The 27787-nt window shown below is 33.3% G+C and overlaps 1 protein-coding gene across 4 annotated transcripts in view; it reads right to left on the reverse strand.

The window, feature by feature from the left end:
• nAChRalpha6 (nicotinic acetylcholine receptor alpha6) overlaps nucleotides 1–27787 on the reverse strand; it is a 566449-nt gene that overhangs the window by 535917 nt on the left and 2745 nt on the right. For all 4 annotated transcript variants that reach the window (XM_076373166.1, XM_076373172.1, XM_076373171.1 and 1 more), the window contains exon 2: nucleotides 25940–26519. In XM_076373166.1, coding sequence (XP_076229281.1) covers nucleotides 25940–26075 — 136 coding nt within the window. In that variant the 5' untranslated portion in view covers nucleotides 26076–26519. The remainder of the gene's footprint in view (nucleotides 1–25939; nucleotides 26520–27787) is intronic.

The following is a 27787-nucleotide window of genomic DNA, read 5'->3' on the forward strand; positions in this document are numbered from 1 at the left end:
AGGAAAAGGTGTCGCAGGTTTCATGCTAGTGTGTCTACACTCTGGTCTTAATAAATACTACTGTATAGGAAAGTTGCAACACCAAGAGAACGTGTTTGAAATTTATTATACTTTCAAATCATACCCACATGAATCTGAGTTAATTTTAATTATATATTCACGAAGTTTTCACACTCAAATACCAGCAAACATTGGTAAATTATCATAAAAATCCATAGAATTGAAAATACGTTTGAAACTAACGACTCGATGATTGTCGGGTAACGATTAAAATCCAGTATTCGCAGCACAAATTCAAAATTATGCGAAGAAGCTATCAAAAATGAGTGGAACCAGATCAATGTCATTAAATAAAGTGAAAGTGATCGTTTAGACGACACTAAATTTCGCCCATAAAACTCACATCGCAATGAAATGAAAATTTTCAATACATTTCATATACTTTCTATTTTATTACAGCTCTAATATCTATCAGCCTTACAATAGAATCAGGCTGTATATCAGAACCGAAGTGTTCGCAATAAAAATGAAAAGAAACTGAATGTTAATCACGACGTTAAGTGAAAGTCTCACTCAGTACGAGAATTTTTACTATGAAATCTTACCCCTGTGACCCATTTTTGCAAGTACATATTTCGCAGAATACGCTGCACCCACTTTGAATTAATTTAATGAGAAGCCAGGAACGTAATGTGTAACGCGTAAAACCATGTACAAATAGTGTATAAAGAACCAGTGCAAATATAGTTAACATAGTATAATAGAATTCAAGAAAATGTCTTGTTAAGTCTGTCTCGATAGAAATGCACCAGCGTCTTTTGATCAGACTTCAAATACAAACATATTATATTTGGGACAACCTAACAGCAATGAAATTATCAGTTAGTAACGAAAATAAGCTTGGTTGTAATGCACAATATCAAATACAACAGTTTCTTCGATAAGCATAAATTAGAAACATCAGTTAAAGACAATTTAAATCACAGAAAAAGCCATGACCTATGCAATTGACTATATTGATGATTCTAAATTAATTTAACAATTGTAATAAATTCTATATAACTACACATCAAGTTGTTTTTAATAACCATGTAACAAGTGATGCCTCATTAAAACCAAATTCTAAAAAATATAAAAAAAAAAGTTCCGTTGCAAATATGAAAGTGTTCTAATTTCTACAATTTACTTATTATATATTGCAAATGTGCACAATTGTGATGGATAAAAGCCTCTTTTGGTCAATTTAAAGGGAACATTGGTACTTCACTGCAGCATGAAATTTATAACACAAAATATAAGTTTAGTATATCGGGATACATTTATATAACAACTCGATGCGATGTTCTCGTATACAAATTTCATGTTTCGTTTTCGTGTAATATCGGGATAGCGTAGGCGAGATTACACTTTAAGGAAGAGTCATTAATTTCTTACCAGCCTAGATTGCGTGAAAGGCTATTGTTAGCAATCTCCTCGTAACCAAGGCATAATTGTGCCTCTGTAGGGGGCTGCTAAGTCATGACGAACATCAGGAAACTCTGGAGGTAACAGACGACAGATGTTGCTATCCATAATACTCCTATTATGGAAGAGGCAATTTACCCTACATACACGTTGTCTGCTGGAAACCTAGGTCGCATGAGCCGAGATTGAAAGTCGTTTGGTACGAGAAGGAGAAAAACCGGGCCTGATCATAATTTTTATATCCCCTGAGCGAATTTTAATAATAATTCTGGGGTAAACGTGAGGGAAAGTTCGAATAAAGAAATTTTTGCAGGTATATCCATCGGAAAGTACTTGAAACTTAGTTTTACATTAATTTCCATATAGTACAGTTACAATATGTAAGTAAAATAAATTATAATAATAGTTCATAATTATATATTACGAATTTAAAATGGTCACATTTCTCTTCTAAAGAAACATGATTTAATAATCTACTAGACAATATTTAACTAAATTCTTAGAATAACTGAGGTATATTTTGTCTCCCTTAAATCATCTTTCCTTATTACTTTACCTGAATATTTTTATTTCCGTTCATTCGTATGATACATCCTTAAAAATTAATAACGTGAATTTTAAGTTCTGAAATAGTCACAAAATAATATTTGTTGCAAAAGAACGAAAAAGTAACCATTAATGAATTTAAGATTATTGTTAAATATTTTATCGTGTAGTGACTTCAAAATTTGATTGACTTTAAAATTGCGTCCTTCCCTTCAATGATAGTACTTTACTATCTACTTTAGGTAATACGTTATCGCAATAACCTTGACTCGAAAGCAACCAAAAACGTGAAGACCCTCACCTGCCGTCGTTGACCCGCAAGCTTTTCATAGAACAGGGATAGCTTTATAGTCAAGACCGGAGAATACACTTAAGATATCGCTCGTCTCGATACGAAACCCTATTGTTTACTAAGATGAACTACTTTCGCGTAAAAATAATATTTCTAACATACAGTAATAAATAATACTTTTACTAGTTTTCTAATTTCCTTTTTCCCTGTTTATAACACCAAGAATCTTGTTAATTATTCTACAATAAAAATAATATTTTTAGAATTTTTATTTACCTTCTGCCTTTGATCATAACATAAAATATTCTGCTAATTATTGTATAATAATCAATATTTCTACTAACTGTAGTTTCCGTTTTTCTCCATTCATAATGGAAAATATTCGGAAATCTTCATTATTCTGAGTAAAGAAAGGTTGAACTGGAAGAAGTTGATAGTATAAACCTCATTCTTTCATAACTTCGTTTTCTTAAAAAATGTAAAGGCGCCACTTTTAAACGAAATCCAATGTTCTATTACTGAAATTTTACTTTTTCATTGAATTAATTCGTATAAATGTTCCTCGCGCATAAATATAGTAAAGTATTAAAGATTAACAACTAATAACACAAAAATGATGTTTAAGTACTTGCCATGAGATATCATGTCAGAATCATGAGGAAAATCTCAAATTGAAATTAACAAGAATAAATAAATCTCAAGTCTGTCGCGTCCAAATAAAATATCCTATATTTCTGTTATCAACTATTATACTTTAACACATTTTCCACGGAACTTGTTAAAAGACACCTTCTGCAATTTAACTTAAAATTATTTACCAAGTTTAGTCGTGTATTCTGAATTGACTGCTCAACTTTTCCAATAATGATTATAAAGTTAACTATAGAAAATGTCCAAAGTTCAATTGAGTAAAAATGATTAAATTAAGAAAATAATGTTAAGATGAAATTTCAAAAGGTATCTTTTGTCACCTTTGCTAGAAATACTGTTCCAATAAACGAGAATACAGAGGTACGTGAAGTTCTCCTTTGTTTCTAGTAAATTATTAATGACAATGTAATTCTTGGTGGTGCAGTTACGAAATAAATCGTAGGTTAACCAGTTAATTTGAATTCAAAAGTATGGAATAACATTTGCTAAACTTCGTTTGGAATTTTCGTCACGCGCCTGGCACGATATTGTAAGACAAGAGGTTAATCGAGACATACGTAGACCAGACTTTATTCTCCAATCAGGCATAGAACACTATAACGAAATTCAAAGCGCGTTTTGTATTAACCAGAATAGATAGGAGGAAGGTAAGCATTCTCTACTCTTTCCTGAATGCATTATTTATTCGAACGAGTGCTCGCATATTAAATTACGCGAACTTTCCGCTCGAGCCACGCAAATGGCCAAGGCTGAACGATCGCATAGCTTCCCGCCCTTGTATCGAGGGGTCCAGTTCACCGCCATGTTGTACAGCTACGTTGCTCTTTGTGGAGAAGAAGGAAAAAAGGATTCAAGGGCTTCAGCTGGCAGTGAAAGGCCAGTTCCCCCGCATAATTAGATGAAATGTAATAATTGGGTGGTGATTAAGGAGCGTGTATGTACCTGGGCACATTCACGCGATCTAAAGCTCGCTCGTTAACCTAAATGCAATTTTCTGTTTCAATTAAGTTCGCGTTCTGCTTCGTTTCGTGTCTCTGCGGTGAATTTTGCGCATTAAGTGTCTTTTGCCCGGACGACGCATTGCTAATGTCGTTAAACTGGAACAGCTTTGATACCTATCGATAAGTTGATACCTTTCCTGTGTAATCGAGCGGTGGTAATGCATGTTTCATTTTGTATTCACTGTTCAACCGTAATCAGTCGGTTTTATGGTATACATATATCCGGATCAGGTTTCAACTATAAATTATAAGAAAAATGTGGAAAATAATTTGGTAATATGTTTTGTTAAATCTTTGAGAAGTTGTAATGAGGAAAATAGATAAACAGAAAATTAAACGTTAAACTAAATATTCAAGTACTATCTTTAATGTATACTTTTCTCAACAAACACTTGAAAGTAGGAGAAGATGTATTTAATGAATAAAATTCCACGTGTCTTGCAATAATGTATTACAAATAGACTACTTATAACTTTCTGTTCACAGTTCTACTTTTAAGGTTCAATCGAATAATTTTTCTGAAAACTATGAAGATTTACATATTAGAAAGTTTCTTTTATCATATTACTATTAGTAAAATATGAGTATACGAATGATATTATTCACGAATTAGAATACAAATTGATCTTCTCTTTGTTCTACCTTCGTCTTAACATGGCTAATGTCAGAAAATTTGAATAGGTTACACATAATTACAAGTGCATTGCATAATATCTCCATTTGCATCATTTAGAAATGGTTCGGATTATTTTCCTGCAGAGAGTAAAATGTTATTTTATTTTCAAGATTTCTACATTTGATATCACCAACGAGCTGCAGGTTTCAAAATAATATGAAGTCATTCTCGTACAATATCGTTTTATCTTTCCTTTTAAATGACACTGTACAACATGAATTTTGGTATGCAACATTCACTGGTTGAGTTTTATTGGCTACATTTTCGGAAATTTAATTTTGAAACAGGAAACCAGATATTCATTTTCAAAAAATATTTGCGTTAATTAAAAAAGGTTTACAAAAAATGTTTGTAACAAACGATTCTATAAACTCTTTAAAATAAAAGTATTAATAATTTTTAACATTCTAAATATATAAACTATTTTTACAATTTTTGAAATGATTTTTTTGTAGTATACTATTAGTATTATTATTAATATTACTATTACTATTAATACATAATTAATAATTAACATTACTATTACTATTAGTACATAAAGCAATCACTAAGAAAATCATAATTATGCTTGTTTGATTACCTTCATGTTAGTTGATTACAAATTTGATTATGTCTAGAATAATCAATTATAGGATATTTAATTAGTTAAAGCACAAATAATATTTTGGTATAATGAAATTTATCATCTTCAATCATTTCCGTAACACATCCCCTTTTATCACTAATTAATTTTCATTATCTCTTCTTTTTGCTATACACAATTATTGTAGACAATTTTCTCTACAATGTACGCAATACTTATTTTACTAATAAACCATCACCCAATGAAAACAAAATCTAATTACCCAGTCTTTTTAATAACTTTTGACTTTTTAATAAACTACCATTAAAGTTTTCAGTTGACATAAAAATTCATAGAATCACACTGTACACTGGAATGTCAATTATTCGAATACTAATTGCCTGAAGGTTCATTATCCGATTCTCAATTATTCAAACGACCGATTATGTGAATGAGTCACTTATCTATGTAAATACCCATTTAAACTTCGTACCCAATAATGTTTACATTTTGGAACACATCCTTCCAACTTTAAATGTTCTATTTCAGTATCTCGTCTGACAATAAGTTGAATGTGTACGGTTAATCTTCACTTACATCGTGGGGATTAAAAAAAGTGTGATATTAAAATCTGAAAGTAGTATTTAATTTAACTTAACGAAACAATTATGTGAGCTCAGAAAAAGTATAGAACATTTACATTACCAAATACCATTTATAATATTAAAATTCTGCGTGTTCTTTCGTTCATTTAACTTTTAAATCAGTCAAAATAACTGGTTTCGGTTTTTTGTTTCCCAATTATTGTTATCTTAAAAGCATTAAATATTCGAAATGATCTTGAAAATAAATAGTTTCATTTAAACACTGTAATGAATGTCTGAAGAAACTGAAAATAATCTATTATTAGAATTTTTATAGAAATTCAATATCAATCGTATTAAATGATCGATAGTTCCGGTATTAACACTAAAACTACCAGACGGGACAAAATAATCCATTCGAGATGTCTTCTTTTTGCAATTATTAAAAAGATAACGGATGTTTCTCTGAGAAATTATTAAAGAAACTGATGTAGTAATACGCAAACTGAATTGTAAATCAATGAAGCTCTCAATAGATGCACTCTTGGAGTTTCTATAGAGGAATTTCAAAAAGTTAATTTAACTGCTTGGTAGTTCTAGTGTTAAAGCACAATATTAATGGAGGAACATCCCGAACATTTTAAACAAACTAACACAACAAAACAAAGTAAATCATGTGTAACCTACCATCTTCCAGGTAGCATTCTATTCCAAGGGGTTAAATAGAATAATCATGCAAAAAAGAGGCATTACAATAAAAAATCGTGTGATTCCCTCCGAATGAATGGTACGTTCATTCAGATTGCTTCAAAGCAATCATCTAAAAAATCACTTATCCCAAAGCACGTCTTCCGCAGTTAGTTCGAGTAATCGACATTCCCTGTAAACGAATACGGTAATCCCTCGTTTAACGCGGTTAATTGGTTCCACAGAAATTTCTCGTTAAACGAATTTCGTTATACGAGACTCACAATAGATACAATAAAACGAGTTAGGTTCTGAAGCCGTTTTTGTTTTTAACGCATTGAATGCCATGGAGACCCACTATAATGCACTCAATTAAACGGTGATTATTTGAAAACATGTCTATATTATAAACAGCATTACTTATTGCAGCGACATTCAACAACATAAACGTGCAATAACAATAACGCAATTCAATTCAATAATTCAGTACCATATCTTTTATCATTTCGGGTATTTTGCTCCGTGAAACCGTGCGGCATTCAACGTGTTAATTACAAAAACGCGCCCAGCGACTCAGCTCTCTACAATATTTACAGACACATCTATGTGCTAAAAGGTAATTGTCCTAATACAAATTCGTAAATATAAAAGAATTTGTAAACCGCGTTATACTGAAACCGCGTTATGTGGGTACCGCGTTAAACGAGCGATTACTGTATTCAATTCCCAATCTTCGAAATCCAGCAATTCCGATCACCATCCCCCAGCGGTCCGCATCACGGAAATCGTTGCGTGGCCGTTTAGGCTCGCATCATCCGTACGCGAACGCGGCGGGCAGAATACAAGGGGATTCTAGGTCAGACGGAACGTTCAGGAGCGCGGCCTAACAAAAAGAAAGAAAAAAGAAGAGCGTACAAGGACGGTAACGGGTTGCCGCTACGGATCCCGTTCGTATAACTGAATAAGCTCCGTAACAACGAAGGCGGCTAGTCTCGAGGCGGGAGCCCAGCCACTTGCTCATTCGCTCCCGGATTGTTGGACAGGTAATTAGAGGAGCAACGCTTCGCCCGTGGGCCTAATTATAAAAGGGATCTTTCCGCTTCTCTCTTCGTCAGCCTATTTCCGTCGCTCTCCCCCGGCCTTTCCCTTTGCAACTTCGACGGCCACGCTTGAGGAGAACAAGGGGGACTGAAAGGAAGGGGAACAAATCCCATAAAGGGCGGCAGGCCTCCGAGCGGGCAGGTGCAAACTACCGGGGCCGTCTACTGCTCCTGACCGATTATGATGTATCGACATCGCGCGGACAACACACACTCACCCCCACACGGACCTGGTCTATCGTTCAACGGTTAATACCCACGCCTTTGCATGAAAATGGAGCTAATATTGGTAACTACGTAACTCGCGTACAGCGGCTAGAGATTGGGTAAATGACGTGACGTACTAGAGGATCCACTCTGCGCAAAGAGCTGATCATCTGAATATCGAGTGCCGTTAAAAACGAGACACCGGTGGTGGGTGTTGTGTACTATCATCAGGGTGCACGGTGTTCGGCGTGTACGGTGTGTACGCAACCGAAATTGTGGGGGTGAGCGGTTCGTGAGCAACCTCGATGGAAATTGATTGTTTTTTGAGAGTGGCGATGATGAATCTTTGTGTTTGTTGCTGGGCAATGTTGCGTTCATTCAGTATGCTTCTTTATTTGTTTGTTTGTTTGTTTGTGGCTAGGATTTTGTCGTTTTAAGCACTTCAGATATGGCGTACATTATAATGCACACTGTTCTATTACTTCATTGTGTGAGGAAATATTAAAACTGTGATGGACAACCGTATATGCCATTCTTAATGCTACTCACGTAAGGTCAAAGTGAATAATTTGTAAGGATTTATCACATAAATAGGTAATTATTAATAATTCACAAATATCCTTGGTAAATGTAAGAAAAGAAGTGGAAAAATACCATGCATACTCAATTTGTGTTTTGCACTAATATATATAAAATTTTCATGATTTATATGGTATAATCTTATCGATAAATATTATTTTGTCAAAACTCCTTTTTGTACAAAAATAAAGAAACAATGTATAACCACGTTAAAAGATGTAGTTTAAATTTGTTCATAAATAGTAGAAAATAATGCAAAATAATGTTTTTATTAAATGTACCAAACTACACAAGTAATTTTTAATAATTTCCAGTAAATATAATTATTACAATTTATTATTTATATTTACCAAAAGACGCGGATATTTACATCAACCGTGACATATACACCTTTACTTCGAACCAATTTCTATCAGTATAGTAGTATACTGTACTATTTTATTCAAAAGAATGTTGTTACTAATGATACATTGAATGGTGGTCCATTGTTGGTACATACGTGAACATAATTTTGTACAAAAACCAGATCTGAACGAGTTAATTTGTTAATAGCGAGAAGAGGTATCGATGTTGTTTAGGTTGCAATGAATACATTGTTCAAATTCATTTGTTGGAGTTAAAGAGTACTCATCTTAAACGATTTTGTGTTTACGTGTCAATAGACGATGAATAAATTTTTAAAACTATATATATGAAGTTATGGAATGACATTTTATTGGAAAAGTTATCATTAAAATGGCGTATATTTTTGTGCTTGAGTCTGTTTTCTCATTAAAGTGCTTGAGAAAAATGGAAAGGAGGAAACTATTGGTTTTGTGCGTCTTGGAAGAAAAGCTATAATGGAGATAGCGAAAGAATGACCCAGAATAGATAGATTGTAATCTTCATAATGGTTGACGCTTTCTTTCGCAATCAATTTATCGAAATTAAATTCTATGAACCCATTATATATTTCCATTAATATCAACAATTTTTACGGTCAGTTTTAAAAGACGCAAATATTGGAATTTAAAAGAAGAATTCTGAAATCATCCGAGTTTATCCCGTCCACACAATTATATTAAATTACATTTAATATGAAAGATTCATTTTTAATATGCTCACTGTCAGCGCTGATCCACTTTCAGTTACGTCTTTTCACTGACAGTCCGCATCATCTGTCAGCCGTCAAACTGACAATTTGTGAAGGTAGCTGAACGTATTAATCAAAACTCAGAATATTAAATCATAGACAGCGTATGAAATTTTTAACCACATATAATTGAGTTCTTTAGAACTTAAATAAAGCTGAGTAATTAAAATCAGTTCAATATCTGTTCTTTCTAAAATCCTTGCAATTAACGGAATGTATTTCAACACATTTTCAAATATTTAAGAAAACAACTGTTTTTAATAAAATGCGACGAACATTATTATAATAAAAATATTAATAATCAGTATTTCTTTTATTTAATTATCTCCCTGGCAATTAAACAATAGAAACACAGATGATTAATATTTTAAACATTATAATCTCATTACAATAATATTCGTTGCATTTTATTGTAAATAGTTTGTTTTTTAAGAACTTAAAACTTACTCCCTGACAATTAGTACATGCTAAGATCTATTGTATATTTTAACGCAGAATAAAATTATTTGTTTACTTATAAGATTGATACCATTGTTTAAATAATTCATATCAATTATGAGATGTTCTTTTGTTTGTAATAAAACGTAAATCACAGTATGAATGAATATGAACAGATTATTAAAGAATTTAATTATAAGTAATCTAACGATAATACTATTAGAGTATACTCAATTGATATTATAAACAGTTTTATTCGCGAAAGACTTCACTTGGTTTGTAATCTCAGTGTAAGCATCTGTAGCATTTGCATGAAATTACCTGAACAGGTTCGATCGCCAGTGGTCCAAAGGCTAAAACACACATTCGGGAGTCTCCTGTTTAATGGAGACGCCAGGATTGATGGCAACGTACAATGAAGACCCGTTCTGATTACTTGGTTGTTTGAAGCTGTTTCAACGTAAATCAAGACTGTCGCAATCACTGGATCGAAGTTCCCTTGTAACGCGATTAAAAAGTTGTCGAAAAATATCTATGAAAGTGAGATTTTCCGTAACAAACTGATATAAGCAGAAGACCAACTTAATACAAGCTGGGCCAGTATCCAAAAGAGGAATTTAACATGAAATTCGTAAATGTGAACCGGTGTGACGCGGAATATTTCAACACTAAAATTACCAGGCAGGTCAAATTGACCCACTTTAGAATTTTTATTTTACAAGTATTTAAATTATTAAGGCATTTTTGCGAAAGATTTTCAATTAAATTTGTATATCTGCACAGGTACAAAACTAGGAGACCCTTCAAATCACAAGAAACGTATTGTTCTAATTTTTCGACTTGTCCTAAAAAACAGTATTATAATACTACAGGAACATGTTCGTAGGAGAAAGGAACTGCAACTGGACTGAACAAGCGAAAAGAGGAATACAGTGAATGCAAAACGAAATTTTAGAAATGCAAAAACAATTCCGCGAGATATTCTTATTCGAAACTCAATTCCACGCAATCCTTCGATGGGTTAAGAAATTCAAATTCTAATGCCTGGTGAACCATCCACCCGGGATCCACTTGCCCAAGGAAAATGTTTCATTCATCAAACAGCACACATAAGACACTGACGTCGAATTTTTCCGGGTCAGAGAATGTCCATTATTTTCGTGGAGAAATGGAATGACTTTCGAAGCTGGACTCTACTGACAAAAATTTCGTTCTTTACTTTGGAGAGAAGCTGCATCCGCTTCTCTTAAAATATGGACAATGAAATTGAGCTACTATCACACGACAGAGCGAGGAAAATGTTTAATTTGTAAAATATTTACTGAATTAAATAAAAGTTTAAATAAAAAATTTCTTGAGAATTCGAGGAACAAGGCTTCTCACACATAAAAATGATGAACAAATCTGCATAATTTAATTTATATTATATAAAGTGATTCTAGCCTAGCAAATTCCTTAAAAGTTTGTATTAAAAATATTTGAGTCATGTTGCTATTATAGGCAAATGGATTGAATTAGAAGATGAAAAGATTAAGAAATGTTGAACTACACTCTTTAGAACTACACTAATCATAAAAAGATTAAGAAATGTTGAACTATACTCAAAAATTTTGATAGACGTTAGTGAAAGATACAATAATATCAACACACTGTTAAAATATTTCTTTAAGCCACATTTTTTAGTTAAATCCTTAACATTTAGATGAATACTTTACTAATTCTTTATTTGTTTATATTAGTTTTATATTTTGTTTGCTTTTGTGTATCGTGTTTATGCCCTACTGCGTTCAAAACGTCACATGTTTCATTGAAATGAACAAAATGAAATTAAAACACAATTCCATTCTAAAAGGAAACAATCATTTTATGTCATTCCGATCAAAATTAATCAACTAACTCTCAAGTAAATTAACCCTTAGACCCTTACTACCAACGCGATAATACATCCCAGAAAACACTTAAAATTTCATTTAATAAAATGCCACTGTTGTCCATAGATGAAACAAATCAGCAATTTGATTTACAGATGAAGATTATTCTTTCATTTGATCGGTTTGCTACAATTTACGGTATTCCTCTGTTATTAATGATTATACCTTAGAGCACACATTGACAGAATAAGACTGGAATTTTGTCTTATTTTCAATAAATTATTAATTACAAAGTAGTTAGATCGATCACAGTTCGTAAAGAAATCATACAGCGAAGGGTTAATGAATTACATATCAAATGAGACTTTCGTCCGGCTGGATTGCCGAAACGGACCACTGTGCGGCGCGGTCCTGTGCATTCGGTGCCGTTTCGCAACCCGTTAACTTCGAACAGCCACCCCCTATCGCGTTTCACCGTGTGAACTTTCGTCAAGCGTCAAACGCCCCGTGCGTGTACTTGAAGTTTCGCGCTGTAAAGTATATAGAAGTTCACCACGCGTGGGAGTCGTATGTTTATTCTCGGGACACGGTTACATTACCCGCTGAACATCTCTGGCCCCCGACCTTCTGCATATTTACTTCGTGCGTTCGGTGGTTTGCAAATAAGCCGAGCTACTTGAGAATTATTGCCGGTGAGTTTCGAGGATCTCTGCGAAACGAGCTTCAACGGCGCGAATCTATTGGACCGTTCCAGTTATCCGGAGCTACTAATAAATGAATTTGTTAACCGCGAAGGTAGCTCGTATTTCGATGCTAGTGGTTTCAATTCAATTTTCTATGAGAACCCTTGAAACAACAGTTGTATTAGTTTCTCTGTCGATTGCTTCTTAGGACTAGCTTTCTGCATTTTGATTAGAAAGTTTGGTAACGATAAATACGCTGCTTGATGAGAAGATCGCGGAGGTATGATGTTTACAATCAGTTCTCATGTATATTTTATGTGTACAACCGGGTATCCGAGTAAACACTTCCACTTTAAAGTAAAAGTTTATTATATTTTGGTAGGAATATTTAAAAATCTTTTTAGATACTCTTTATTTGAATATTTTTGAGTTGAGACACGTGTAAGAAATAAAAATTCTTGTAAAAAATAAAAGGTTAGAGAGTTCAAACAAGACATATAGAAATATTCATAAACCAATAAAGTTGTTTTTTTGCTAATTAAATTTCGTAACCGCTTGTGAGTGTTTGTCGCAGATAACCTTGTTACAATTTTGGCAACATTTACATGTTTTCTTTCGTCTTTCTATGGAATCACCTACTTCCTCGATATATTGTCCTCTAAGAACGTGTCAAAAAATGGTATTTTATTATCTAATTCTTTTTATCTTTTATCACCTCATGACGGCATGTAGTTGGCATCATGATACAAATTTCATATTAAAATTATCTTTTAATAGGAATTGATTCCTTTGAATATTACTTATTCAAATTAAGCATGAGAGACACTATTAAAATCACTCATTAACCAGTTCACTGCGTTTGACAAGTATACGCTTCGTCTTAACCCCTTGTCCTACAATATCGTGGCAGACTCATGGTGTAGATTTCACATAGAATTTAACAAATATAAATATCACTTAATTTATCAAAGATTTCCACTAACGTCTATCAAAATTTTCCAAACGAACGTTCTTCAACAAACAGGAACCATTCGAAAATCCATCGATCCTAATCGAAGCACCTTACGCACGAAAAAAAGAATCAAATTGGATCCAAAAGGGAAACATTTCCCAGATTCGCCGAGAAACGTTTTTTCTGGGAATGTTCGGGTCACAGGGTCGCGTCGCGTCGCCTATACAAAACGCAGGCTCGCCGATATTTTCGCGGGCGCAGGTGACTGTCGGTCAAACGCCTTGAAAACCTTTTCCGTTCGCCTAAATTGTTAAAAAGCAGAAAAGTCGGATGGTCGGGCATAAATCACCATTAAACTGCCCGGCCGTGGAACGTTCTCGGACGTTATGAATGGCCGCGATTTAAATAAAACGGATTGGCAGACCGGACTGGCTCGTCCTTCTTCCTAAATGAACCCTAAAAACGACGGTCTGATCTCTTCATCCGTTCGCGTTTCTCAACGGTGCAAATTTCGAGAAGTTCCACGTCGGGAACGAGATGATGAAGATGCCGCGGCCGCGTTCCTCTAACCAAGTCCCGTGGGGATTTCTAGTTTCACGACAGATTATTAATCATTTCGATGCTGCCAGAGGCCAACACCCAAAGGAACGCATTTAGAACTTTCGGGGGATGAAATTTATACTGTCATCTGGAATAACGTATAGGGAGGGAGTTAATTCGGATCGTGATTTCCATCTGGACGTGGCCACAACAAAACTTTATATTAGAGAACTGTGAAACATAATTTTGACAAGTCTGACTTCCTGCCTCTCCTCCACTCGCATCGATTTCAACGTTCTTTCCCTCTATCTCGAACGATGTATTTAGAGTCTGCGGATAGCACGATTGCAACGATATGCCGGTTTCCAATTAAAAGTTCATTAATCGTTCTGTAATGAATGTAGAATACAGTAATAGTGAATATAGTAATTTTACTTTCGTTCTTGACTTCTTTTTTCTTCTTACTTTCTTTTCCTGGTAGAATCTGATAATTTCGAAATGTAATGTTCGATGCACAGGGTCATTTGTGTGATTTTATGGAAGTGTTTTCAAGGTGAATGTAACTTCCTCAGCATTTGGTTTTATTAGACCGCATATCAGTAATTCATATCTTTTCGTTCGTTTTAGGTTCTGTGTGCTATCGCGTTGCGGTGACGATAAATCGTTAACCTTATTTGTTAATCGTTAACAAATTATATAAAAAGCAAAGAAATAACAACAACAGGAATACAAACATTTATGAGTAAGAAAAATCCGACATTTCATGTTACACGATTTAATAAATTAAAAGCAATGGAACAGTTCTATCAAACACAGTTGTGGAAGGAATCATAGAACAAGTGGTTAACTAGCACGTTGAGAGTGGCAGAAGAAAGAAAGGTGAATTCCCATCAACGATGGGAGACGCACAGCGTTCACTGTCTTCTTTTTCCATTGCAACTAAAGCCCATTTACCGATCTCATAACGAACAGCTTTTCAATTACTCTCGTTACGCAACTGCTCTACGGAGGTGGAAATTATAACTCGTCATAAAACAGCAGGCCCAATTTCCATTATCAGATCCGCGGTCAACATGATTCACCAGAAACTACAAATTGAATTTTATCTCGGACCAATTGAATCCTCCATCGATTTACCAGCGAGAGCTCCTGTCCAAATTAAATGAAATATCTACTTATACAGACACACGCGAAAACAAATCACTTGCATGTATTATGGATATTGTTATCCGTGTCACATATTTATAACGTGGATTCGTTTAACTACACGGTTGAACAGAGAAATTTAGAAAACTCTCTGCGTAGACAATGTTGCGTTAATTTTCATAATTCGACTAATGAAGAATAACACATGGTGTATTGCAATTGTCAAAATATCAGAGATACAATGCATTGATATTTTGTTCTTATTTTCTATTTGGATTCGTATGTTCTTTATATTTATATTTATAACCTTCAATTGCGATGATTCAAACAAAAATTGTAGGAGTTTATATTTCGTCTTCATTTATTAATTTATCTTTTTCGAGCCTGGTTTCGTTGTTCCATGAAATACAATTAAATTTACTCACGTACTTGAAAAGTACAATCGCATTCGCTCGCGAAATAATACAGTTCACGATTCATAAATAAATCTGTTACAGTAACAATCATCTTTACCACCTGAAAAGGTCGTACAGAAATCCCTCAGGTATCCAAAATTCATTTAGGAACGAGGATTTACAACTGTTAACCAGTTAATTGTTTGACGACTTTAAAACTTTCCTTAAAACTCGAAATGATACCAATTTTTTTAACAATGAGTTATTTATTCTTTCAGATACACGTATAATTCTCCTTCGTTTTGTTTTAGTTCTTCGTTGGAATATATTATAGGTGCATATGTTCTGCGTTTGACGAGTATATACTTCTTTGTTAGATTTTATTGTGCTTACAGTGAGAGATTTTTGAAACTAAATTCCACAGTTAACAGGTTAAAGCATAAAGCAGTTGAAACGAAGGATGCGTTCTCACGACTCCCCGTGACGACTGTAAATCCATAAATCTCGTCAAAAACACACTTCTTCAAGTACCTATTAACTCTTTGCACTCGAAAGGCGCCTTTCAGTCGCCACCTGATTCGACGCAGCAAAATTATAAAATTTTAAATTCAATATTAAACTCCGTGCAGTGTATCAACACATACAATATCAAAACAAAATAATTCTGTCCCTTAACTTATATAAAATAATTAATTGCGTTAGTTGCGACGAATATTATTAATATTTCGTCAGAAGGTAACGAATATTTGTAGTGAAAAATATCGTCGAGAGCAAAAGTTTAATATTATAAATTATACACCCTATATTTCTATTTACTGAAACATATTGCACTCGTGGTATGTACATGTAATAATATTTTTTTAATATTTAGCAATATGCAAACAAATGAAGGAGCATTTATTGTATCTAATCATGCATAGTGATCAAATACTTTTGAACTAGGGTTACATCCCTAGCTTCCATATGACTCGATAACGACCCTTATCTATGGGAGACTAAAACATCAAGAGATTGAGATACATTTAAATAGAGAAGTAGAGACTTTCTATTACACAACCAATCATCTTCAAGCTCAAACGTAAAACTATCCAGGTACTTTGTACGCGGAAATGGGACTGTGAGCTACTGCACAAAGAAAATGAAGGGGACGATAGGTTAGGCCGACAAGGCTTACTATCACAGAACAGAAAAACATTTTTCTCTCTTGGCAAACCTCGGCCGCAAGCCTCTCGAGTACTACTCCTTTCAGTTAATGCTCGTACATACTCGCACGCGAAGGCGTATGTACTTATGTCCCAGGGAAAGGGTGGGGCTTATGTTTCTGCGAATCAATATCGGCCGTTATGAATGTTGTTTCCAGTCTCCTGGTAATGCGATAGAAATATCTTGACAACTGAGCACCGCAGGGTTCGCCCGCGGAATCGCGCAAACCGATGCACTTCTAACCCCCGACCCTTAAAAGACGAGTTCGCACCTGACTTTTCGCTGGAAAATACTTTAACCCTTGGTACTCGAAAGTTTTTCAGTAGAAATATTCAACCTCTTCCAATAAGATATAGATGGCATTCTTTGCAACCGAATAATGAGGAATCATACGTAAATTAACCAGATAACTACGTTTGACGAGTACACACGTCACCTTAATACTTGAAACAATACTAAGTCTTTCAACGATCAGTTATTTACTTTTCTAGATAAACATGTAATTTTTCTTTTTTTTGTTTTGATTGTTCATTAAAATATATCCTAGGTTTGCATTCGTCCTGCGTTTCATTTTATTGCGCGTAAAACGAGAGATTTTTCAAATCAAATTCCACAGTTAACAGGTTAAGAAATGAAACTAGTTTATTTGAATATTTCATATATCGATGCGTTATACGAAGTTTATTTTCAAATAATGTTCCTCCGGCCTTACAATAGTCGATCGGGGGTAGGTGCAACATAACGCCTTTATAGCGAGGGTTGATATTGTAAAAATAAAAGTAAAGAGAAAGTAACAATATGTACAATTATAACATGAATAAATATATCAATATCTAAGACATGGCTAAAAGGATACAAGCAATACACAGGAAAGCTACTGCGTGAACTAAAATAATAAAGTCAAAGCATAAAACATATGATAGAATAAAGTAAAATACATATGAATAAACGAAATTGATAAAGAATAATAAAAACAGGGAATGACAAAATAGAATCAGAATTAAAATATAGTTGAAACAGTAAAATTAAGAGTGTCGCTCTCGGTTAGCATTATTTAGCTATTAATTATATAAAGTTTAATACTATAATCAGCAGTGAAAGTATTTGAAGAGCATGGTAAAAAATAAATTATCATTAAAAAAATTATAGACCGTATATTGCTATTTACTGAAACATATTACACTCGTGGTATGTATATGCAATATCAGTTTTTGAATATTTAGCAATATGTGAACAAATTGAGAAGTATTTATTGTATCTAATCATGCAAATGTTCGAATACTTTTGTTGCTGGCCGTATAAACAAGACTTTATAATTTTGCTATATCAAATCAAGCTGATATGACTGAAAGTCACATCTATGGTGCAGTGAGTTAATATTATAACATTATACGAATTTGTAAAATGTCCATAGTTGAAAATACTTGTGTTTTATATTTACCAGAAAAATATGTATTAATATAATTAATTAAGATACAGACAATTAATACTCTATGCTTCGCATGAAAGGAATTATGCGCACTTTTATTTAATTTCGTCATCTATGGTGTAACGTTTATGAAGTTAATAAGATCTTTTTCTTCAGTTATGTTTATCTTTCATAAAGACAATATATTTAATTTAAGAAAATATTGTAACTATAAAGACTATTGAAGTGAATGCTGATAACGACTGTATTAATTAAATATATATTACTTAAAATCTTCGATTATATTAAAAATAATGTTAATAAATATGTAATGATGTTTCCACTTTGAAAATAATTAAACGTTAACTCTCTAAATTATCAATGAATAACTTGTTTCTTCATCGATAAATTTGTATTACTGTTTGAAATCAAGTTCTTCAATGCAAGGTTATATGGAATGTAATCAAAATATCCTTCAGAAAGATTTTGGGAATTGATATTAATGAATCACTTTTCAGTCTAATAATATAGATCCAAATATTTACATTGTTTCTCATTGAAAATAAATCCCTGCGGAAACGTAAATTAACATCGACAGACACTGTAATACGATAATACTGCATGGTAAAATTAATGAATTGTTCATCGTATATTGTGATTCGAAGATATCCTGCGCTCCCTTCTTTATACATATGTGTGTTCGTTTTTGTAACTGTATAACACATAGGTATGTACTTCAATACTGCCAACTGAAATACAGCAGAACATAACGGTGTAGAAGAACAATACCAATTCGGTCGAATTACAGTAAAACGACAATATAATGTGCTTACGATCCAGTAAAAAGCTACCTCCACCTGTGAAGAAATTGAATTTACAATAACTGCGTTGGTAAAAGCGGTGCCACGTGTTTTCAAAAGTCCATTATATTTTCGCCCGACATTAACATTGAATTTTAGTTTTAGTACACGACATAGTCCACAAAATTTGGACTTTTCTATATTCATTTCATACTCCAGATGTTTCTCAAATTGTGTCCCTTATTTTGTTCTAACCAGAAGAAATGATAGAAGAAAAATTCAATTAAATTCTTTTCTCTTCGTTTCTCACGTGGAGTTTCACGTTTTACATAAACAGATTCTTTCCATCATTTTACAAGTAAAGATGAAAATACAGTAAGCATTTTGCACACAGTTATAATAAGACTGGAAAATCAACTAGTACTTATTCCGAAAATTTAACCAGTACTATTTCCGAAGTGCATAAAATACGAAGTGGAATACTAAATGTTAAGGTAATTACGTGTTTCGTGCATTAATAATTTACGAGTTATTTACAGATCCTTAGTAAAATGTATACTTTGCAGAGAGAGGAGTAACAATTTTCACGTGATTTCGTAAAAATTATTTTCCGGTCCATTTGTATACGTTCGAAGATTTAAATGACTGATAATTGTTCGACTCTCCAGCGAGTTCATCTAATACTCATATACGCAATGTAACGAGAAGCATCGATCGGTCTAAAATAAATATACTGCTACGTTAAAAAGAAAAGGTGAAACTTGTTTCACAGTATACCACGATCATATTTCATATGTTGGTTTATATTATGAGAATAGACTTGTCTGTTATATAATAATAAAATTCTAACAAATTAATTGTATATGTTTCAATTAAAATACAATATTGTAGCACAAAAATTCTTTGAAATATTTCATTTTCTATATAATAAAACACTACACATTTATACAAGAATTAAATACATCTACTTATAGCTCATAAATGTAATTAATGAAAATTCCCTGAAGTAAAGTGATTTGCATATTATTTACCATCTAATTGATTTGCGTATATTTTTAATGGTTGTAAAAATGTCTGTTCACGAATCTAAATATGCAAAGTTTCTGTTGCAAAAACAATCTATCAAACGACTATTTTTTATTTTCTTATCCTTAAACGTTTCTACGGACATACAGATTTTTCTGTTCTACCAGAGTTCACTGCCCTAACGGAATTATGATTCAACACAGACAGTCGTGGCTCAAATAAGTGTACTGGACAATTAACCTTTCTATTTGCCACTGTTTACACCGATTTGTAATTCCAAATAGATCACGGTAGCTCATTATCATTACGAGCAATTGAAACGCATGTCAAGACTCATCGAACTGTGATTGTTGCTAAAAGTAGTAATTCAATGTAGTTAATTAACGAGCAACGAGAGATACCGGCGTTCTCCCATCACGAATTGAAAATGCTAAACTCCAATAATTGGCAAACTTCATTTTTGTTCTTTCCTTTTTTGAAGTTATCAAGTGAAATCCGTATACGCTGCACTGTGAAATAACTTATGCGACAACAAAGTAACTAACAATACCGAGGATTTATGATATCCAATAAAGATTAATATCCCCATAGAACACACACGGCACAGACATGCCTCATTAAAGTGATATATGATCCATTATTTTAGAGTTCCGTAATATGTCTCTACAGCAATAAAAATGGACAACTAACTGTAACATTGAAGAGATCTACTGATGCAAGAATAATTTTTCTCGTAATACGATTAAAAGATAATTAAGTAGATTTCATTAAAATTGAAACCTTAAAACGAATGTATACATTTTTATTTCTGTTTAAAACTCCTTTGTTAGGTAAACAGCGATCTTTATTTCTTCTTATCATACATATGAAATTTAATTCTAATTAGCTTAATTCTTATACGTACATCATTGAATTCTAATAGATTATAGAAATAAAGTAAAGAAATCTTCGTAAACTAATATTTATATCAGACGTTTCTCTTTAATGAATAATTGAATATGAGGAAAATTTTAAATAATTAGATTCTTGAATATCTTACGGTTTAATACCATACTCGCAATTTTAAACCTACTAAAATTTCTTAAATTGTTCTTATAGTTCGATAAAGATTAACTTTCGTAGAATGAAAATGAATGGAAATGAACCACACGTTGGTTGGCGCATTTAACTTGTATGGAGTAATATTCACTCAGAGAATTATAATGAGACAGGTATAATATAATAAGTAAATAAATAAATTTCAATACAGAAACAAATTTAAAGTACTAATGGGAATATAATTAAAAATAAGAAATTCATTTATCAAAACAATATTATGCATGACAATCTATTATTCAACGTTTACCTTTATTTTCAAATATTGCCAGAAATGAAGTCACGATAAAGAAATCTAAATACTTCAGACGGTTCGACGCGACTGATACAATTTTTAAGCTCCAGAGTCTCTACTGTTTCCGAACAATAAGAAATATACGTTTCTGTGTTCACTTTTGTCACCGCATAAAAATGGCCGTGGAACGTGCGACGAAACCTATTGTGCAGGTAAATAATTGAGAAAAAGCTATCGGTTGGTGTAAACCTTAAAATGGAAAAATGCGCAGTGTCTCGGTCAGTTTTGCACGAAGCTTTCTGCACCTCGCACAGATATAACTCACGATCGGGAACTGTGCTGAGGGTAGACACCCCTGAAATCTGGTCCCTTCGAGAGGATATTTCAACTGGAGCATGGCGATAAATCGAATGACTTATTATCGAGTGCAATATCCCAACTAAACGAAGAAATGTGAACAGAAAACATATTCTTCACTGGGAAATATTGTATCTTCGTTAACGGTTTCTAACGAATCCCTTTCTTCAACGACCCTATTGGATGTATACGACGTTGTAGAAGCGAAGCTACATTCACTGTCAATGAAAGGATAAAGACGAACTGCTGATTTTTATTAGCCTTTAACGCTAAAACTACCGAGCTTTTAAATTAACTTTTTGAAATTCTTGCATAGAAACTCCAAGACGGTATCTATTCATAGTTTAATTGATTTTCAATCCAGTTTGCGTATTGCTAAAACAATTTCTTTAATCATTTCTCAGAGAAACATCTGTTATCTTTTTAATTTACTTCTTTTTACTCATTTAAACACCACTCTATAGTAATCATGTGAACTACATTACGAAAATTTCACCTGTTCCAAAATTCACGATATTTTATTGTATGTAGTTTGTGAGACCGCACATCCTTACTTAAAGGTTAAAATTAGATTATCCTAAATATTCTCTTCGGATATTAAACGATATTTTAAGAACGACTAGTGGATTTTCGATTTTCCAACTGGTTTTGTGTGAGTATAATTACATATTTTGAATTTTTCTAGTGTATGTACAGTTATGTTCTTAATGTTACAAAGTAATTATCAACGATGATGTATATTTAATGCATTGCAATATTCAAAAATGTTAATGGAAGGTAAAATAGACTTTTTTATCGCAGAATCTTCTATTTTAGCTAGAACAATTTTCATCTGTTTAGGATATTCATTTTTAATTCACTAAACAAATTTCTTATAGAAGTTATAGAAAAACTACATTATTTACTATATATTTACACAGCTAACAGCGAAACGTTCTTTAAACATAGGCTATTTGTATCTTTTACATGAGCCATTTCTGACTCATTAATGATTCTTTCCAACGCTGATTAAAACAGCGTTAAAGGTATAGTAGAATTCTTTTAAGATCATTTCATACACAATTAACATAAAATTAACTTTAACTTGGCTTTTCAGGTCGTCACAAGGCCAAATAAATGTGATTTTCATTTATTCTCCTTGATAAGGAGCTGCAACTTTCGCTGGAAACGTTTCTCCATTTTTGGAATGTTTACTTTAACAGATTAAATTGAACGACGCTGTACGTATGCAGTTGTACGGTCAAAATATTATTTATTCAGAATATTACTTCGAACTGTTTGGACACAGATGCAATACGATTGGACAGCCGCGGTTTAATAGAAAATGTTGTTCGAATATTTGATATTCTCGTCGAGGACGTAGCATAAATATTGCTTGACGTTCACCAAATATTGAAACAACATTCTATTGAGTTAGAGCAACATTCACCGCTCTTCTCACCTGGTAAAAATACATGCAATAAATAAGCACAAGGATAATTTAATAGAACATTTAATTTTTCATGAATCTGATTTTAACTAATTTCACGTGACTGAAAGGTATGCACCATTTTGTAATCATGAATTTAATGATCCTTCTATATATATTTTGATAATACTATAATTATTCATATGAAAAATCATATAATGAGAGACACATTCATTTGAGTGATACCTTCTTTTGTATCAGTAAATATATTTATATAAACTGATAAAACATCTAAAATAGCGTATACATAAGAATTAAACTATACGTATACACGTGTCGATAAATTGTTGGGCATTTCCGTTGGATGATTAAACAGATTTCGAAGTCCAATTTGAAACGTGAATGAGACTACGGTTTCAGAGATCTATCAAATAAATTTTTGTCCTGCCAAGCTCTCGCATTTCCATTGTTACCCGAGGGAGTGATCAATGACAGGGTGACTGAAAACATGGATGATACAGAAATTGGCAGCCTTCCTTCAGGTATTCAATGTGCCATAATCTGATTGCCACATTGGAAAACTGAATTGAAACGATTATTAGACGTGTTTAACAATTGATTTAACGATGCGTACATAAATGCAGTATGATTAATAACTGCAAAGATAAATAAACATTTTCTTACAAAAAAAACTGCATCATTTTCTGTGACATAAACATATTTTAAATCTGAAATTAAATAATGATTAACAATAATGACTCAAGTTGTTATATAAAGAAACCTTTCTTATATATTTTCAAAATTAGGTCTAACATAAAAGAATTTGTTACATATTAATATCATCGTATAGTATTAAAATGTTAGTTCACTTTGATGAATGAATAGCGCAAAGATAAATTTTTAAAGTGTCACAGTTATTTTTTTAATAATATAATAGTCTGAACTTGTGATCAAGAAGGTTCCTAAGGTTTCATGGGTGAACAGCTTTTTCCAATCGATTGATCCTTGTCTTTTTCTCCCTGTCAATAATCGAAATTCAGTATGCATTCAGCATTTTGCGATAAATATCACGAGATCGAACTTCATTACTATCGTCCTATCAGTGGTCATTCATTCGGATAACACTATGGCCACTTCAATTCATCAAAAATTACATGTACGTTCACACGTCACTTTTATGATGAATGTTCTCCATAATTCACCTTTGCATACTCTGTACTGTACACAAATTGAAATATTCTATACATTCAATGAAAAATAAGATTACTAAAATAATAATCCAAATACTGTATTGAAGAAATTTTGTGAAAGTATAAATAATTAGAAATTTAGATTCTTTGATAAGAAAAGTATTACCAAGTTAATAATTACACGTAGAAAATGATAGTATCGAAATGACAGATAATTAGATAGTAATCTTTGAAAATCTACTGTGTACTTTTTGGGAAATGATTTCAAAATAATATAACGGAAATAAACACGGAGAAGAAATGCTTTAACGAATCAATAAGAAACCATCTGATAATCGTAACAATTATTACACGTAGAAATTAATTCAGTACTTTGCGAAATTAATATATCGTCTGTTTAAGACTAAGAATAGAATTAAAAGACACTGAATTAACCTCTACATCTAACACTTTATTATTTAGTTTAATTTTCTAAACGTAATACTTTTATTACTTAACGTCCACTTTTTAATCTCCTAAACCTAACACTTTTATTATTTAGCTTAATATTCTAAACCTAGAATTTCTTTGTTCAACGTTCACAGTTTAATCATCTAAATCTAACAACACTTCTATTATTGAACGTTCACTCTTTAATCTTGCAGACCTAACACTTTTATTATTTAGCGTTTACTCTTTAAAGCGGAATTGTGAACGCACAAAGGACAAAGGTAATTCAGGGAACGTGCAACCAGAGATTTGAGCCTCGCAACTGCACCTCCGAGAGAAAAACCGCAGATGGAGAACAACATAGGGCCTGCAACACGTTGATGGATTCGATCGGAATAAAAACCAAGTGTTTGCCATTTACAGAGAAGTGAAATGCGGTTTCGTCGTGACGGCATATCGATTCGACTTGTAGGTAGTAACGAAGTGAAGTGAGACTGATTTCATTATACGCTATACTGTCACCGAACGTGCTAGTCGTAATCATGATTGACGAGACGATGTATTATACATGTTTCCAACGACATTTTCTATGTAACCAGCTAGTCGCGAATTACATAACAGTACACGCGATGCTGGATTTCAATTATTACGATTAAAAATCAAACGCTGAATATTTCTACTAATTCCCAGATATGCAGAGAATATCTAGAGAAACTTGTCTCCTGGTTTATCAATATTCTATCAATAGCATTATGCACCGCGTAAACTTACATTGAACAAAATATTAATCACACTATTATTCCCAACTACAATTATAACTATTAGAATTCTTATATATCCCGTCCATTTCAGAGTTCTTTCCAAAGAATCAAGTCATTCCCAATATCAAAATTTATCAAAATCAAAGAAAAATTCTTAAACACGTCGATTTAAAACTATGTCCTTTAGCTAAAACTATAATTCAATCCTTAGACTATAAACAAAATTAAAACTGTCAATTGGACAAACCGCTCGTATAGCACTGTTGCTCACTCCAAATTCTACGTCTATGTAGTAAAATAAATCAAACTTAATTTCCCCAAGGGGCCAAAGTGGAAAAAAAGTGTCACCAGTCCGAGGGTTAAAAAATGAAGTAAAACACGATAGGTCTGTTTTATCACTCGCAGCTCCCAATTTCAACGCGACACTCGCTCTAAATAAATTCTCCCGAGACGGAATTGCGGCGGCAATCGAAAATCGTTGGGCGCGTTACCGATGACAGTGGACGGGCCACAAAACTTACCTTGAGGTAGGACGGTGAGCAAAAGGACTATTTGGAGACCGGCGCTGACCATACAAAGCTTTATTCGCATCTGCGGCGGAGCCCTCGTCTGGTTCGCCATGGCGAATGAATTTTGCAGGCTCATCCAGGTCGACATCTCTTATTCGCAAAGGTCGGCCCAGCCGAATTCGCTTCTCCGTGTCGTCTGGAATTCCGGATACGGGCTCTTGTCCGTGCGGGGCCCGTACACGCGCGCACTGCAGAATTTCGTGTCACTTCCCTGACTGCCGCGGCGATCACCGTACCGAACGTCGCCCGGGAAACTCTTCGACGCGTGCTCTTTCACTGATTAGAATCATGACACCGAACACGTCGGGCCGTGGCGCGATCGCGAGTCAGACGCTCGTCCGTCAGACGACGCATTTATTAACCGTATCACCCTACTCAGCCGTCACAAACCGTAGTACGTTTCCCCATCACTTTCCGCGCACGACAATGTACATTGGCTCGAACTTTCCGCGAAGTCCTCGCTCGTATTGACAGTGGGGTTCTAGGTCCGCGTCGAATTTTCCCACGCTTCGGGCATGCTCCTGTTAAACTCCTGCAAATAATTGTTCCCTAATGTCAGAGTGGTTTTACGAATCGGCGATTTAGCTTCTATTTATTACGGGAATTAATCTAACGCGCGTTGCGTTCTTTGGTGATATCGGTAGAGCTTTTTGAACTCTATCGAGTGATATGGATGGGTTTCAACGTGTTTAGTATATAATTAGACTTGACTTGCGGCTGTTCTTGTTTGGAATTTGGCAAACGTTTTTGGATTGAAATAAGGGGGTCGACTTAAAAAATCTTTGTCTAACGTTACTTTTGTCTTGGAATTAACAACTGTTTTTGACAATAATTTGTTTATTTGTTTTGTCACGCATGTGCATTGAAGATATAGATCATTTTTTTCTGATAACAAGTTTTTTATATTTTTAGCAAACATTTTGTTAGTTAAATTTCGATATTCTACGAAAGCTAATGCAAATGTGATAATAAAATGAAGTGTGTACTCTTTTTAACAGGACTTTGGGCTCGGAGAGAAATTAAAGGGAAAATGAAATCTTGATATACGTAGCTGTAGACAGATTATCGACAGTTTTTATTCAAACACTGCTGACTCGCTTATTAACAAGCAAACATATCGGTGTGTTAAAGGTAATAAAAAATACGATATCTACTGATAATCAACGTTTTAAATACTAGCTATTGCAACGCAATAACTACGTCCAAAACAAAAGTAATTTTTTGTTTTAATTTCTGTTTTACATGTCATGCTACTTTTATAACAACAAATGAAAACGGACATGGTAATCTTCGATAGTTACTTTAATTTTTTTATAAACTAAATTCGTGCAACCAATATTATATTATTTATTATATCGAGACAGCTAATATTGCATTACAGTTTTTATACCACTTGAAGTTTCATGTTTGTTTTTTCTTATAGTATACTCCAATATTAAAATATCGATTAGTATAACGTGACAGTGAGTGCTTATTGAAGCAACATTTTGTACAGTTTAGATAGAATTTATTTAGATCTCAATAAAATCCAATCAAAGGAATGACATTCTAATTCCACTTGTCATTAGTGAGTGTAGAATTCGATGTTATTAAATAACGAAACATAAACTTTGAAAATTAGTGTAAAACGAAAAGTATGTAATAATATATGTTTTAAAACGAAAACAATGCGAGAAATCCAAATTATTGAAACTTAGCGAAGCGCTAAGCTTCTAGTACGACGTATGGCTGACTCATACTACTAGCCGGTTTAAGGAATGACAACGTGTTTTCTCACTTTAAAGTACATCTACCTATGCA

This window comes from Nomia melanderi, chromosome 1 (assembly GCF_051020985.1).
Source record: "Nomia melanderi isolate GNS246 chromosome 1, iyNomMela1, whole genome shotgun sequence".
Lineage (NCBI taxonomy): Eukaryota > Metazoa > Arthropoda > Insecta > Hymenoptera > Halictidae > Nomia > Nomia melanderi.